We start from the raw sequence: 13,789 nt of genomic DNA on the forward strand, positions 1-13,789 counted from the left end.
GGAGGGACAGAAACAGACCCTGATGGGCTATGTTCCTTCTCCTCCCATGAAAGAACCACCGCTGGAGGGGTGGGTGACCACAGCACTCCCAGGGGGTTGGGAAGCGAAGGAGGAAATGCGTGTTTGCCCTAATCTTTTTCATTTCCCTCACACTGGCTCAGCGGCGTCACTTAAGACGGACGTCTCAGCAAAACAGCCACTCAGTAAGCAAGGCTGATATGTCAAGGTGTGAGTCACAGAGGTTTTCTGGGGAGGAAATGGGATACTCATTTCCTACTCAGTAGTCTGCACGGCGGGGGGAATATGGTGCCTAGATCTACCACCTCCTAAAGCAATCTCCTCTCTTGCCCAATGCACAATTCCAGCCAAAACAAAACCAAAGGGAGCTCCACATCACGGCCCTGAAAGAGCGGTGGTGGGCACGCTGCTGGGAGATGCCGGGCAACCCCTCTGGCATGAGGCTGTGCAGGGGTCTGGCTCCGGGAAACAAAAATAAAGCAGATACTCAAGAGCTCCCAGGGAGCTAGCATCACAAGAGAAGAGCAACAATGCTATGCCAGTTAGGAAAGGGATCCTTAGATACTACCAGTTTCCATGGGAGATCAGATTAGGTGAGATTCCTTCACCCATTCAATAAACTCCATTACTGAAATGATGCTCTTCCAAAGAACTTGATTATATCATCAGTTTGGCAGCAGACACTCAAGCGATAGCGCTTACAAGAAAAGCTGCTGGCATCACGGTCATTTAACACAAACAGCAGTTAAATTCCACTTGGAAAATCACGAGTGTGAGTGAGTAGTGTTGGCTTATTGTAGCAGAAAACAGCCCTTTGTCCACGTTATTAAAACATCACTTTTGCAGCCCACTGGGAGTCTCTGTGCCTGTGCCATGCTTCGCCACCAGGCTAAGCCAGATGTGGCGGGTGACAAGGCAGAAGGGGTTTCTCTAGGCCACAGGCCACAGGGTATTACACATCTCTGCTCTCTCACCTCCACATCAAACACCGAGGCCACTCTACCAGATCAAGCTGCACAAGTCTACTTCTCTTTCAAAATAGGAATAGTGAGTGAAAGGTGAACTGCTGGGCTAAGGAAGAGAGGGGAAGTACCATCACTGCAGTAAAAATACCCTTAACCTCTCATCACAGCCTGAAAAAATGCCATTTGTGACAAACAAATCAGTACTGGAGACAGGAACTTTGTCCCCGAGTCCAGCGTGGGCTGCTGGCCACCTGCCTGTGCCCCACGCGCCTGCAACCTGTCATTGCACCTCTGTGAGCTGTTTTGCCTTCGGCTTACCCATATTTTGTTTCCACACATCTTTTCTGGATGACCACGGACAAGCAGAGGATGAGCCCGACGGCAACCGTCCCGCAGATAAAGCCCAGGGCTACAACAAAGGAATCTGTGGTCCCGGAGGCTGGAGTCGAAGAGGGGGCTGAGGTTACTAATCCTAAGAAAATATCCCATTAATGGAACTGGTGAAAGAGTCATCCCACAGAACCCAGAGACTGAGAGAGGATTTCCCAGGGGCTGAAAACCAACCCAGTGAAGCCCAAAGGATTCCACGGGAGAAGAGAGCGTGAGGACCAAGGTTGCACATGGAGAGCAAGCTTCTCCTGGCTACCAAAGCATGCTGAAAGTCCCAAATTCTTGGCCGACAGCCTGGCTGGCAAGGAAAGCATCTGAAGGATGGAGGCATGCCAAATGGCCTTTGCCAGGCATAGAAAGCACGTCCTGAGCACTCCCCCATCGTTCTCCCCTGCACCCACGCCACGCAGACAGTGACAGGCATCTCCTTACCGCTGCCGGGGATGAAGACCTCCACTGGGCTGCTGAAAGGTCCCACTCCCCCCTTGGTGACAGCAGCCACACGGACGGAGCAGGTGGCATTGGTGGCCACCACAGGCAGGATGGCTGCGCTGGCGTTCTGCTGGGCTTCAGCAGAGGCATTCTGCTGGAGAGAGGGAAGGAAGAAAAACCTGGACTGGGGTAGACAGCACCACAGCCCTGCAGCAGGAGGGAAACCTGGGGATTTACTGAGAGTTATCCCTTTGTTGATTGGCTTGGCTTTGCTTTTACAGGCCCAGAGGAAATGCAGCCCCGAGTTATTTACAGAGAATAATAGCCCTGCCTGTGAGAGCCGGATGGGATCTGAAAAGGGGCTGAGCAGCATTTCCCGTTCAAACCTCGTGCCACTGTTGCTCTTTGCTTGTCAACAGCAGCAGGACCAGCAGCCTGAGCCAGAAAAGAGGCAGGAAAGCGATCTCACAAGACAAGGGGGTGCATTTAACGCACTGGTGGTAGCCTAGATTTTGTCCCCTGGCCTTCATTGTGGTTGGCTCAGCAAGAGGAGGTTCACACCCATCTCTGCTACCAGCCAAGGGTGCCCACAGCTCATGCTGGGCAGCCCCATGAGCCCTGGCACCTGCGGGGCCTCAACGGAACATCTCTGACCACTTTCAGCCACAGAGCTCCTGGCTTGATCATTCAAGCACTCTGCCACAGAAAGTAGATCTTAGGGCAGATATCTTCTGTCTGTGATTTTTGCATTGGGCCAATAATATTTCCAGTTTTAAGGGCATGTTTCCTTACTGGGTAACATGGCAGCAGGTGGCACGCTCTGTGGCACAGGCCTCTTTCCTTGGTTAAAAAACCCAAGTCTTTCCCCTTAAATTCCCTGCTGTTTCCTGGACTCCTTCATCTGAGAAAGTGTTGCTGCTGCTGCTGCTCTCTGCTGACCATCAGCTGCAAAACAGCTGCCCAGTGGCGTCCAAAAACATCTGGCAGGCTGCTGCAGCTGGCAGAGCCCAGCTCCTTAACCTGGCTGGACATCATGCGGCCGAACGAATGCAGCAATTGAGGAGGATCAGCGGACAAGAAGAAGGAAATCAGAGCCTCTCTGAGGGGACCAGTTTCTCTTCACAGTCATCAGAAAGCTAGAGAAATGGATGTGAAACACGCCTCCATGCCAGAAGCATGTCTGTGCCACGGGGCCGTGGTGTGAGACAATCCCCAAGCTGCTCCTGTGATTGCATTCGTTCGGCAGAACTGCACGTGAGATCTTTTCCCTCCTGTCAGCCTCAAAATTGCACCAGGATCCCTTGGTATCACAGGCAGCTCTGCCCTGTGTCATCTGAGGACAGAACCCGGCTGATACCAAACAGACCATGGAGAGCATGAGCTGTCCTGGCAGGGCGGAACTGCCAAAGTTAATGGTTTTTTATGAGCTTTGTGGTAGTTGAGGAATTTCTTCACGTCCCAGCTCTGGCAGCCTTGGCTCAGGCGAGAACCACTGGTTTAGGAATCAAACGGAGCAACTTTTTGGAAGTTTTTTAAGTGGCTTTTAAGCTTGTAGAAAAGAGGCCTGCAGGTGGCCCTGCTGACACAGAAATATAGGACCCCCTTGCCTTTATCCTGCAGGGTTTGTTAAATTGATGGGTTATTTGGGGTCATTTCATATTTAGCCTGTCCGGGGCCAAAACCCAGAGACTTGTTTTCTGAAAAATGAGAGCTCCACTATGCAGCCAGCACTTTGCTCTTGTGCTTCAGGCTGTCTGTCTGTGGGCTGAGGAGCCCCTCAGGGATGCATGGGAGAACTGAGCACCACACCAGCCCGCGACGCTCTGCTCAAGCCATTTCTGCTCCTCTCAAAGAAAAGCTGGCCCCTGCCCTCAGCTGGCTCTGCCACGCGTTTTTGCCTTCCATAAAACTTGGAGGCTGATGAAGCAAACCCGCGATGAGTACAACTGCTTCCTTCAGTCTGCAGAGAGCCAAGGCCCCTTGCACAGTTACCTCCCTTCTAACTCCCACCCCACTAGATGGGTTTTTGAACCTCCCAAAAGCCAGTGTTAATGAGAACAATTATTCACCCAAGCAGGAATTTCACCCCATAAGAATCTGACAGGGGGAATTTATAAAAAGCAACAACAACAACAACAGACACTGTCCCAGGGCTTAAAGGGCAAGTCCTGGTTTTTGCTTTCTGCTTGAGAGATGACAAATATGTCAGCATTTTTTTTTAACATGTTAGTCACAAGACCATGATATTGTTTCCCTTACTTCACTTGGTCTCGATCTATACATGCTCTTTTTTCAGAGGCACAAAAGGAGAACAGAAAATGCAGCATCCTACAAAAAATAGGTCGTGAGTCACTTTTTCCACATCGAGTTTAGCCTGTCGGTGCCTCTCTGAGTTTTCAGCCTGGGACAGAGGAAGGCCAAACCACAGCGCAGAGGTAAAAGCTGGATACATCTGCACAATGTGCCAGAGGCTCAAAAATCCTGCAAAAGGCAAGCGAGGTTTGTGCCAGATGACTTTGTTACGCTCACGGACAGGTCCCCGGCACTGTTCTCCAAGCTATGAAACTCTGTGCCGTGGGTTTGCAGATGAGGTCACGCATGGAATAAATCCCAGCTGAGTAAGGAAGGACTCTAAAACCAGAGAACACGTTTTCCCAAGCACCTTATGATTGACTTCATTGCTGAAATTGCTGCCAATCCATGAGTGCCACTCCAAAGGCCATACCAAAGATTGGGAAAAGCATCTCATTTGTAGTTTAGAGAATAGGAAACCTCTTGTCTCCTTCAAGCAAAACTGCTTCTTCTCAATATCAACGACTTAGGGCATTGTTACATAAAACACACAAGAGAGAGGCCACTTGTATTAAAAAAGCCCGGATGAAAGCACAAAACAGCAGACAAGTAAGGTCAAAGGGAGTATAAGGAAGCACCGAGACCAAACTAGTCATCCCTGCTTGATGGCTGCTGGGATCTTTTCCAGGCTTTACCCATTCACTGGTGACTTACCAACCCCTTGGAGCTCCGCCACCTGTACCAGATGTGATAACCCTGCAGTTCCCCATGGATCCTCCCCAGGGGCGGCTTCACCCATCGGATCTCCAGGGAGGAGCTGGATTCGTTGAACAACACTGTGACATTCAGCGGTGGAGTTGTGGGAGCTGCAGGAATCAAAGAGAAAGAAAGTTAGAGGAGCAGAGATGTGGTGGCCTGATGGAAAATGAGCTGTAGCTCAACCAGAAAGCACACAGTATTTCCTACAGCCTTTAATAATTCCAGCAGGTGACCTCCCAGGGGTAAATTTTTGTCCTCCGATCAACAGAGTCGAGAGGTCCCACCACGTGATCATTCATGACTCTGGACCAGGGTGTCATCCAGAGAGCCCTGCAATTGTGCAGCCAAGGCAGAGAAGCCCTACTCAGTCGTCACTGCTCATTTCCTACCTCCCTCCGTGGTGCTGGCAGTTACCCAGGGGCTAAACTCTGACCAGCCGACTTCATTCCTGCAGGAAACGCAGATGTTGTAGTCCACCATGGGCTCCAGCTGCTGGATGTGATACACGTGGGGAGGCACCGAGGTGTTGAAGACCAGAAGTGAGACATTGCTTTGTGGAACGGCTTCCTCAACCTTAATTGAAAAATCAGTCCACAAACAGGGATTAGTCAGCAGCAACCTGCTGGGTGAGACGTATGGCAGCAATTTTAACGCCTGTAAACAGGATTCAGAGTCCTGCCTCTCTCCCTGCCTCCCATCCAAACACCGGCAGGGCCTCGTTCCTGCAGGCTGGTTCGGCTCTGCTGAGTGGAACGCTGACAGTGGGCCCTTCGTGGGGCTCAGGGCAAGGGCTCCAGTGCGTGCAGAGGAGAAAGAGTTGCAGTGAGGATGTGACAGAGATGTGTGAAATTGCCATTGCTGTGGAAAGGAAGAGGGAGGGATGATTTGCTGTTTCTTGTGGCATGGAGCAAAAGAAGCATCCGATAACACTACCAAACAAAGGAAAGTCCTTTTTCACGGAACACCTCATGAGACCACAGGACTTATTGCCAACAGATGTTGCAGGACTTATCACGGACCTTGCCAGGCTCCATCATTACATTTAGCAGCACTGGGGAATTCAACGCACTAAAAACAAATTGCTCTTTTTACACAGAGAGAAATTGCTCTCTCCCCAAAGCTGTTGAGCACATAGATGCTCATGCAGCCCTGGCAGCTCTCCAGAAAAAGTCTCCTTTTGTGGGAAGCACCATGAGAGTATCCTGGGCTGGGACAGTGAGAGGAAAGAGGGAAGAGCAAGAACAAGGAATGCCCATGCAAGAGAGACAGTTAACTTGGAGGACAACCCACAGGATGTTTCGGCCTGAGCCACAAGCAGTTGGTCACAGCCTTCTCAAAAAAACCTCTGTCCATGGTTTTGGGGTGGCAGAAGACCTGCCCTTCTGCTTAAGAAATAAGACTACCCCTCTAGGTAGCCTAGGATCTCAGGATGGTATTTTCCAGGCAAAATCAAAGAATCATAGAATGGCCTAGGCTAGAAGGGACCTTAGAGATCATTTTAATCCAGCCTCCAATGAAAGTGTCTTCTGGAGTGAATCCATCAGACTAATGTATTAAAAAAAAAATCAGGCTTTTTGCAAATTGAAAAAACTTGAACCTGCCAGGTGTGACAGCAAGAGCTTCCCTTTTAAGCACCGGAGTACTCAGGAATGAGTCACTTGGTCGGTAGGCCACACTATCCCGAGCAAGGGGATTATCAACGGGGAGAGTAGCAAAAAGGCTTAGTCACAGCTGTGTTTTTGCCAGAAATTATGTTTTGTTTTCCAACTCGAAAGGCTATTTCCGAATGACAGACTGTGAACGTTAAGTCATAGGAAATTCTTTGGCTCTCCACCCCATTTCCCAAGATCCAGCTGGAAGGCAGCAGTGGATGCAGAGCTAATATTAGCTCCGGTACCTTTCCTCCCTGTGAGTCCTTTCACTTTTACCTGGCTTCAAACACTACCTCTTTCCACGCATTATCTCAGCTGGAGTAGAGATTAACCAGACAAAAACCACGTTGACAAGACAGCAAACAGTGGGCTTGCACTGGGAAATCTGGCAACATCAAACAGATAGGGCAGGTGGAAACTACTTGCACAGAGATGGCATTTCCTGGCTTCTCAGGGAGACCAGCAACTCCTCAGCTCCTTCCCAGTACTTGCAAGGAGTGGAGGGTCAAGAGAAACCTCCACCTCCAAACCCCACTGGGAAGGCTGCTTGGCTGGGAAGCACTTGACCAGGAGGTTTGTGCCAAACAACACTGATTTCCACCCATATTGGAACATCTATGTGAGGAGAGTTGCAGGGACATGGCGGGTTACGGACGCTTACCTGGACACTGCAGCTGTTCAAGGCAGAAAACGCATCAAAGCCTGGCTCCCAAGATATCAGGATACTGTGGGCCGTTCGGTTGAGGACATGCACGCTGGTGGGAGCAGACGGTATCCCTGCAGGGAAAAGCCAAAGGCTGTCAGCTGGAGGTCTAAGCACAAATGTGGCATCTCTGTCTTCCCCCTGGCAGCTGCCGGGGCCCAAAGCGACTGCGTGGGAGCTGCTGGTACTGCCCTGGCTACAGCCGCAGTGGCCTCCTTTACAGGATGTTTCGGACCAGTGGACAGGGAAGCAGAAAAAGTCATTTGCAGAACTATTTTAACCATGTTCTATATTTGTGAGCTCTCTAGGCTACTTAGAGGCAATGATATATTTTGGGGAACACGTTCCTCACATTGCCCGAGTGACTTCCACCAGGAATGTCAGGAATTTCCACCATTTCCTATGGAAAACTGCTAACACGGTCCCTGTAGTGAAGGAAGGAAAAGAGTGATACAGCCCTTCCGAAACCTGCTCTGGGACCAACAGCTCTTCTTTCAAATGTACTTTTTGGTGCTTCCTACCACAGCAGTGATACTGGGATGACAGAACATCACTGGGTGACCGCGCTACTACTACTTGATTTTAAATATAGGTTTAGAAAGGGAGGAAATACGTATGGAAGTTCTAAAAACATCTTCTTCAGCTCATGCAGAATGACTTCTGGAAAGGGTGGAGATCAGGACAGCTCCTGCTTGGACACATCTAGTCAACAAGCAAAGCGAGCAGCACGTTGCCGCTTACCTTTCACGTTGACCAGCCCTTGGCTGGATACCGTCAGCCCTTTTCTGTTGTGAGCCTCGCAGCTGAACAGTGCTGATTCATTAAGACCTGTGGGGAGAAAAACAAGGACCTGTTCACTGGACCCACAAAAAACACCCAAATCGCACCAATTCTCCTCTTGCTGTTCATGGAAAACTCTTGCAGCTTACTTTCTTTATTTATTTTTTCCCAGCAGTGTAAAAGACCTTTTATTTTGCACTTGCTGTGCTGCCTGCCTGGGGGTGACCCCATAGATCCAGCTCACTCACCTTCCACACCGCGACCACGTGTGTGCTGTCTGTCAGTGCAAGCAGCACTGTATGTTTCTCCGGCACCATTGCACAATCTCCTGAGTAAGCACGTTCAAAAAAATGGAATGGCAGAAAGCAGAAGAGCCCACCACCACCACGGCTGGAATCAGATGACTTATTGCTTTTCGAGGATTGCTCAAATCTCCCAGCTGGTAACAAAGAATGACTGCTTTTGGGGGCCACTGGAAATACCCGAGAGTGGAGAGCTGCTTGTTTCCCCTGGGGTGTTGGTACAGCCTGAGTGAGATGACCCTGTGCATCAACCGCACTCGGGAGTTTTGTTTCATGCGAAGGACTTTACTAGAGGTGTAAGGTTGTCCCTCCTGGGCATGTTGCTCACTACTTCTGCAAGGCGAAGGGTTCACCACGGTGCGCCGGGCATGCCGAGCATTTGCTTGCCCCAGCCACGCTGCCTTTCACTGCAAGACAGCTCCTGGGCCAAGAGAGGACTGCTCGAACAACCCGACCTAATGCGTGCCAGCCGGATGCAAGAACATCCAAGAGGAATGAGTCACTTCTTCCGGCTTTCACTGCCTTTTAAAGCCCGTCTTTGGACACTGAGTCAGTTATAGCCTGGCTGCTAATTAGCTAGTGGCTTCCTCCTCATGAGCAAATCGAGCAATGCCTCCTCTCTTTTGCCTTTGCAGCAAAACCTTGATGGGTTTTATGATACCTGAAGGACTTTGCTCCCTGTGCTCCACCAGGCTGGTATGGAGACACACTGCAGGGGCCAAGCCCAGGTCTGCCAGAGGCATTAAGATGGGACCACCAGTAAATTTGACAGCCATATTTTATGCCAGACTACGTGAGAAACTAAGCTGCACTGAGCTTTCCAGCCAAGCATCAGCAACGCATGGCACCGAACTATATCAAAGAAGGCTGTAATGGCCTTGTGACGGCACACAGCAGCACGGGCCCTGCCCTAACAGGAGGGGCCAGTGAGGTAGCACAAGTCACCGTCCCACGCCGCCACACAGAGGTGTCGCAGCTGGTCATGGCAAGGACACTGCTGGGCTCACCTGGCACGGTCAGGACTGACGGGGAGATGTGGGGCTTCTCGTTGACTTGGATGTTGTCACGAAACCAGTATATTTCCACAGGGTCCGGCGGGCCCACAGCTTGGCATGTGAGGTTGAAGGGACTGTTCTTGGTGACATTCAGCTTCCCAGGCTGACGAATAAAGTGTGGGAGACCTGCACAGACACAAGTGGAGAAGCTAGAGATGCAGAGAGCTTGGCAACACAGCCCTGTCAACAACTCCAAACTGCCCTGCCCAGGGCTCTGCCCAGTTCCCGCAACAAGCCTCTTCCCAGACAGGACTCCCCATTTCTGCAGGACCGCTCCCAGATCATGGTCCTTGGGGCTGTCACTCAGCCAGTGCACAATGCTCCGGACCTCTTGCATGTCCATCTAGCTTTCCTCCAGCTCACCTTCCAGCTGTACCATGATGGGATCCGACACCACCTCCATGCCAGAGAGGTTGAGTTTGCAGACGTAGGAGCCGTTATCCGAGCGCTGGGCGGCAACGATGCTGCCAGAAAGAACAGAGACCATGTCAGGGCTTTGGCAGGGAGAATCCCGTGGAAGATCATAGCAATGCTGCCAGCCTGGGGGTACATTTCAATCAGTCCCAACCACCCCACAGCACACACTGACAGAAGCTGGGCTTGGAAAGCCAAGCTCTGGGGACTAGGCAGCGCCTGTAGTACCAAGCCCCTGCAAGCTGCCTAGTCTCCCGTCTCTTCTCCAGGGGCCAATGTGTAGAGCAGCCCTCCAGGGTAGATGGCACCGGTTACCTGAAGGTGGATGTCATTGCCACCTCCTCGTCGTCCGGGATCTCAAAATGGCTGGTGGCGATGTGGTCCAGCGCGTGGAGCTCCCTCCCATCCTTCCACAAGGAAATGCCTGGGGCATCTGGCCTGAGCAGCAGCTGAGGTACTCTGATGGAGCAATTAAACATGACATCCTTGTGCTCGTTGATCACAATGTGTCGCACCGTGGGATTGAACTTGATCTGTCCTAGGGAGCTGGCCAAGGGCTCCTGGTGGGGTTGCGCTGTGATCTGAGGAGGCCAGGGAGCAAGGGTGGCCACGCTTCGCTCAGGGTAGTGGGGCTGTGCTGACATGTACAGCCTTGGACCTCGATTTTGGTCGGTGTCGTCTGCAAGAGAAGACCTTGGTTTTGTCACCACCAGGCAGCAAGTGCCCCCCCTCCAAAATGCTGCGAAGCCCCATTGCTTCCATTAATACAGTTAAAGGCAGTTTGTTTACAGTTGCTCCAAAAATTCAAAATCTCTGAGATCTCTCACAAGAACCTCGAGGAAGAAACACAAAGCTGGGGGCTGTCCCAAGACTGACTGTACAAGCAGCACCTCAAAAAATAACGCCAACCCAATCATTTTAAAACAAATGGGAGCAACTCAGGGTAAAGAAAGTATTCGGCCACTTCTCTTTCAGCAGAGGAGAGGCAGGAGCTATTTCTGCTGCATTGCACCCCCGGGACTGGAACATATAAGGATCCCTGGGCAGGAGGAATTCGGGACTTCACTCCAGTAAATCCCTTCTGGGGCCTCATTGTGAGCATTTTCAACTGGGGCAGAGAAAGACTCCCTGGCGGGGATTTCTCTGGTTTTAGGTGCTTTGCTGGTGACACTGCTCCCTTTCCAGGACAGGGTGAGCTGCTCTGAAAGACAGAGATGCTTTCTGAGTCCACGAATGCTTTTGCTAAGCTAAGTGCTTCCCACCAAGCTCTTTCCTCAGAAAAACAGCTGCAGAGCAATGAAGAAATGCCTTCAGCCAGCGTGTAGGAGCCGGCTGCTGTTCAGCATTGCTCTCCTAGGGTCTTTTCCCAGACTTTTTTCCCAAGGGAAGGCTATTTGACAGCTCTTTCTGAGGGCTTCGTGCCCCCAGCTACAAAGCACTTAACATAACGTGGTCCTGACACAGCATTTTTCCCCCCTCCCTGCCAGCACTTCCCCACCTCAGCCACAAACAAGACAAAGAGCAGCTCCATATAAAGCAATTCCTCCAAAAGAAAAATGTGCATTTTTTAAGACCCAGAGAATACACCACAAGTAGATGCTTTTACTAGCCCGTTTCTGAGCTTCCTGACATTTTCACAGGAATACAGAACTCCCATTTGAAGTGCTAAAGCTCCTTTGCTGCTTTCAGCAAGTAAAAGCATTGCACCAGACAGGAATTTCAACTAAGTTAACATAATAATAAAAAAAAAAAAATAATCACAGTTTAAAAGATAATACTGCAGGTTGAAAGCATAACATCTTTATTTAACCAGCATTCAGCTGGGTTTGTTTTGAGGCAGGGCTTAGACCTCAAACATCAACCTAAAAGTTTTTAAAGCTATGTCATTACTATTGTGAGTAATGGGGCATGAGCCGAGCGTGCTTTCCTGAGAGCCAAGAAATACAACCTAGTTTTGAGGCTGGATACGCTCCTTTGCTAAACTGCTCACTATTCTTAACCCTTGAGAAATGCTACTTCACTTGGAGAAGGGATTTTAAGTTCTGCCTGGTCTGGTGGTGCAGAGGAAAGTGAAAGGCTCTCCCTGGCTCTCTCACAAAACAATGGGTTTCCCTTTTGAAAAAAAAAGAAAAAGAGCTTTTCCAACTTGCTTCCTAAGCTTTACCATCCCAACACAAACAAAAGCCATATGACTGCTGCAAAATGCAGCCAACTGCCAGGTCACTGGCCTTCAAACAGTCAGGGCAGCTCCAAAAAGATTTGCTGAACGCAAACAAGCGAGTGACCCCAAATCCCTTTCCCTCCCCTGCTCTTCCCAGAGATTACTTGAGCTGGAGGAGACACTTTCTGCCTGGTAAAATCCGCCCTCAAACGGCTGTTTTCATGCTCCCATTTTGAAGCCTTCCTGCAGCTCCCCCAGCGCGGACCCCTGGCCGGGGAGGACATTGCTGTGTGCCTTCGGTCCCAGCCCCTTGGCAGGCGCTTCGCCTGCCCAGCGATGATTTCTGCTCCCCCGGGGCTGCTTCAAATTTAAAGAAACGAGAATCTCAGCCTCATTTTTCTATACCAATTAAGTGGAAAGAGGTGTTTGCTGGCCCAGGAATGAAATACTTTCCTCTCTGACTCATGTGCCAACAAGGAATTTATCGTATTGAGTGCTGCCGTTGGGTATCCCTTCCATCCCCAGCTGGTCGGGAGGTGGCTATCTTTGAGGGGGTTCATCCTGGATGACAGGACACCCCTTTACCTGCATCCAGAGCTTTTTGCTCAGGCTGCTACTAAAAGCCCACGTTACAGCCAGGGAGCTGAAAGCTGGTGTTGCCTGCGTGGGTGCTCTGCCACACTGGAGCTGCACCCCTCACTTACCGCAGCTTGGCCTGAGGGAAAAGCCGGTGTGGAAACAAAGCCATTGCAAGCCCAGTGCCGCTCTCACAAAACACCTGGGATCACAGCAAAGCTGAAGATGGATCTTTCTGCGCAGCCCAGCAAGCCCTGCATGCCTTTCTCCACTACTAGCTTGAAGAATAAAGTTTCAACAAGAAAAACCGCCTGCTGCTAGAGGCAAGACACTTGATTACGGGTGAAAAAATAAAAGCAGGGAGTCACACGTCCCACAACTGAAACAGCAAGTCCTTCTGCTGTAGTTGCGCTAAAGAAGGTGTCAGAAAACACCCAGGTCTGCCAAAAAGCTCCCTCGCCCTGGATTTCCCATCACTGGAAGTAATTCACCTGCTGACAACAGCTTTCTGCTCAGACACTTGTTGAGTGTATCTCCATTCTGGAGGAATGAAATGCCCCTGCTCATGTGGTTTCCAACCGCCCTGTTCCCTGGGAGCTGTGAGAAGAATTGAATTTTTTCATAGAAATCAGTCCAGGATTCCTGGTTATGTCCACAGCGAGTTCCCCTCACTACAGATTCCCGCTCTTACAGAATCTGAGACTTTTTAACTCCACCCTTCCCAAAACAAACACTCACTCCTGCTAAACCCCGTCTGCACAGTCTGACCCTGAGAGCCCCCAGCACAACGAAGCATGGGCCACAAACCCCCAGCAGCTCCCAGCCTGCAGCCAAAGGTCAGGCGGCCCCAAAAATGACGCACGTCAAGTCGAAAAACTACTTTTTGCCTCTCATGTTTCTATTTTGTAGGTAGCCAACTAAGCACGTGGAGTTGACAAGCCAGCAGAGAGCTTCCCAGTGAGATTTCTGGCACGCAGCTGGATAACGGGATAAGTCCCAGAGCCAGCTTTTGGTCCCTGCCTGGTCGCCGTGTCCCCGATATCACATCGGCCGAGTGCCGGGACTCAAGCACGCCGCAGCGCCAGAGATGCGTCCCGGGACAGCAAAAACCGCTCTCTTGGGGGCTGGCAGAGATGTCTCGCCATCTGAAACGGGCGGAGAAACCACTGCTGAGCTTCCCCCCCAGGATTCAGCCTACAGGAGAGAGGAGTGAAACACCCCGGCGTGGCAAAACGAAGCAATAACCGTAGCTGAAACGCTCCCCGTGCCCCGGACCCTCCCTCGTTTCAC

The 13,789-nt window shown here is 50.8% G+C and overlaps 1 protein-coding gene across 1 annotated transcript in view; it reads right to left on the reverse strand.

Moving 5' to 3' along the window:
• The window catches only part of LOC104271703 (tyrosine-protein kinase Mer-like), a 14,330-nt gene extending 3,923 nt beyond the window's left edge, over nucleotides 1–10,407 (reverse strand). The window contains 9 exon segments of the mRNA XM_009866452.1: nucleotides 1,302–1,455; nucleotides 1,806–1,959; nucleotides 4,812–4,963; nucleotides 5,246–5,429; nucleotides 7,170–7,285; nucleotides 7,953–8,039; nucleotides 9,301–9,474; nucleotides 9,712–9,812; nucleotides 10,078–10,407. Coding sequence (XP_009864754.1) covers nucleotides 1,302–1,455; nucleotides 1,806–1,959; nucleotides 4,812–4,963; nucleotides 5,246–5,429; nucleotides 7,170–7,285; nucleotides 7,953–8,039; nucleotides 9,301–9,474; nucleotides 9,712–9,812; nucleotides 10,078–10,406 — 1,451 coding nt within the window. The 5' untranslated portion in view covers nucleotide 10,407.
• Nucleotides 10,408–13,789: the final 3,382 nt, after the last annotated feature.

This window comes from Apaloderma vittatum, unplaced genomic scaffold (genome assembly GCF_000703405.1).
Source record: "Apaloderma vittatum isolate BGI_N311 unplaced genomic scaffold, ASM70340v1 scaffold41623, whole genome shotgun sequence".
NCBI lineage: Eukaryota > Metazoa > Chordata > Aves > Trogoniformes > Trogonidae > Apaloderma > Apaloderma vittatum.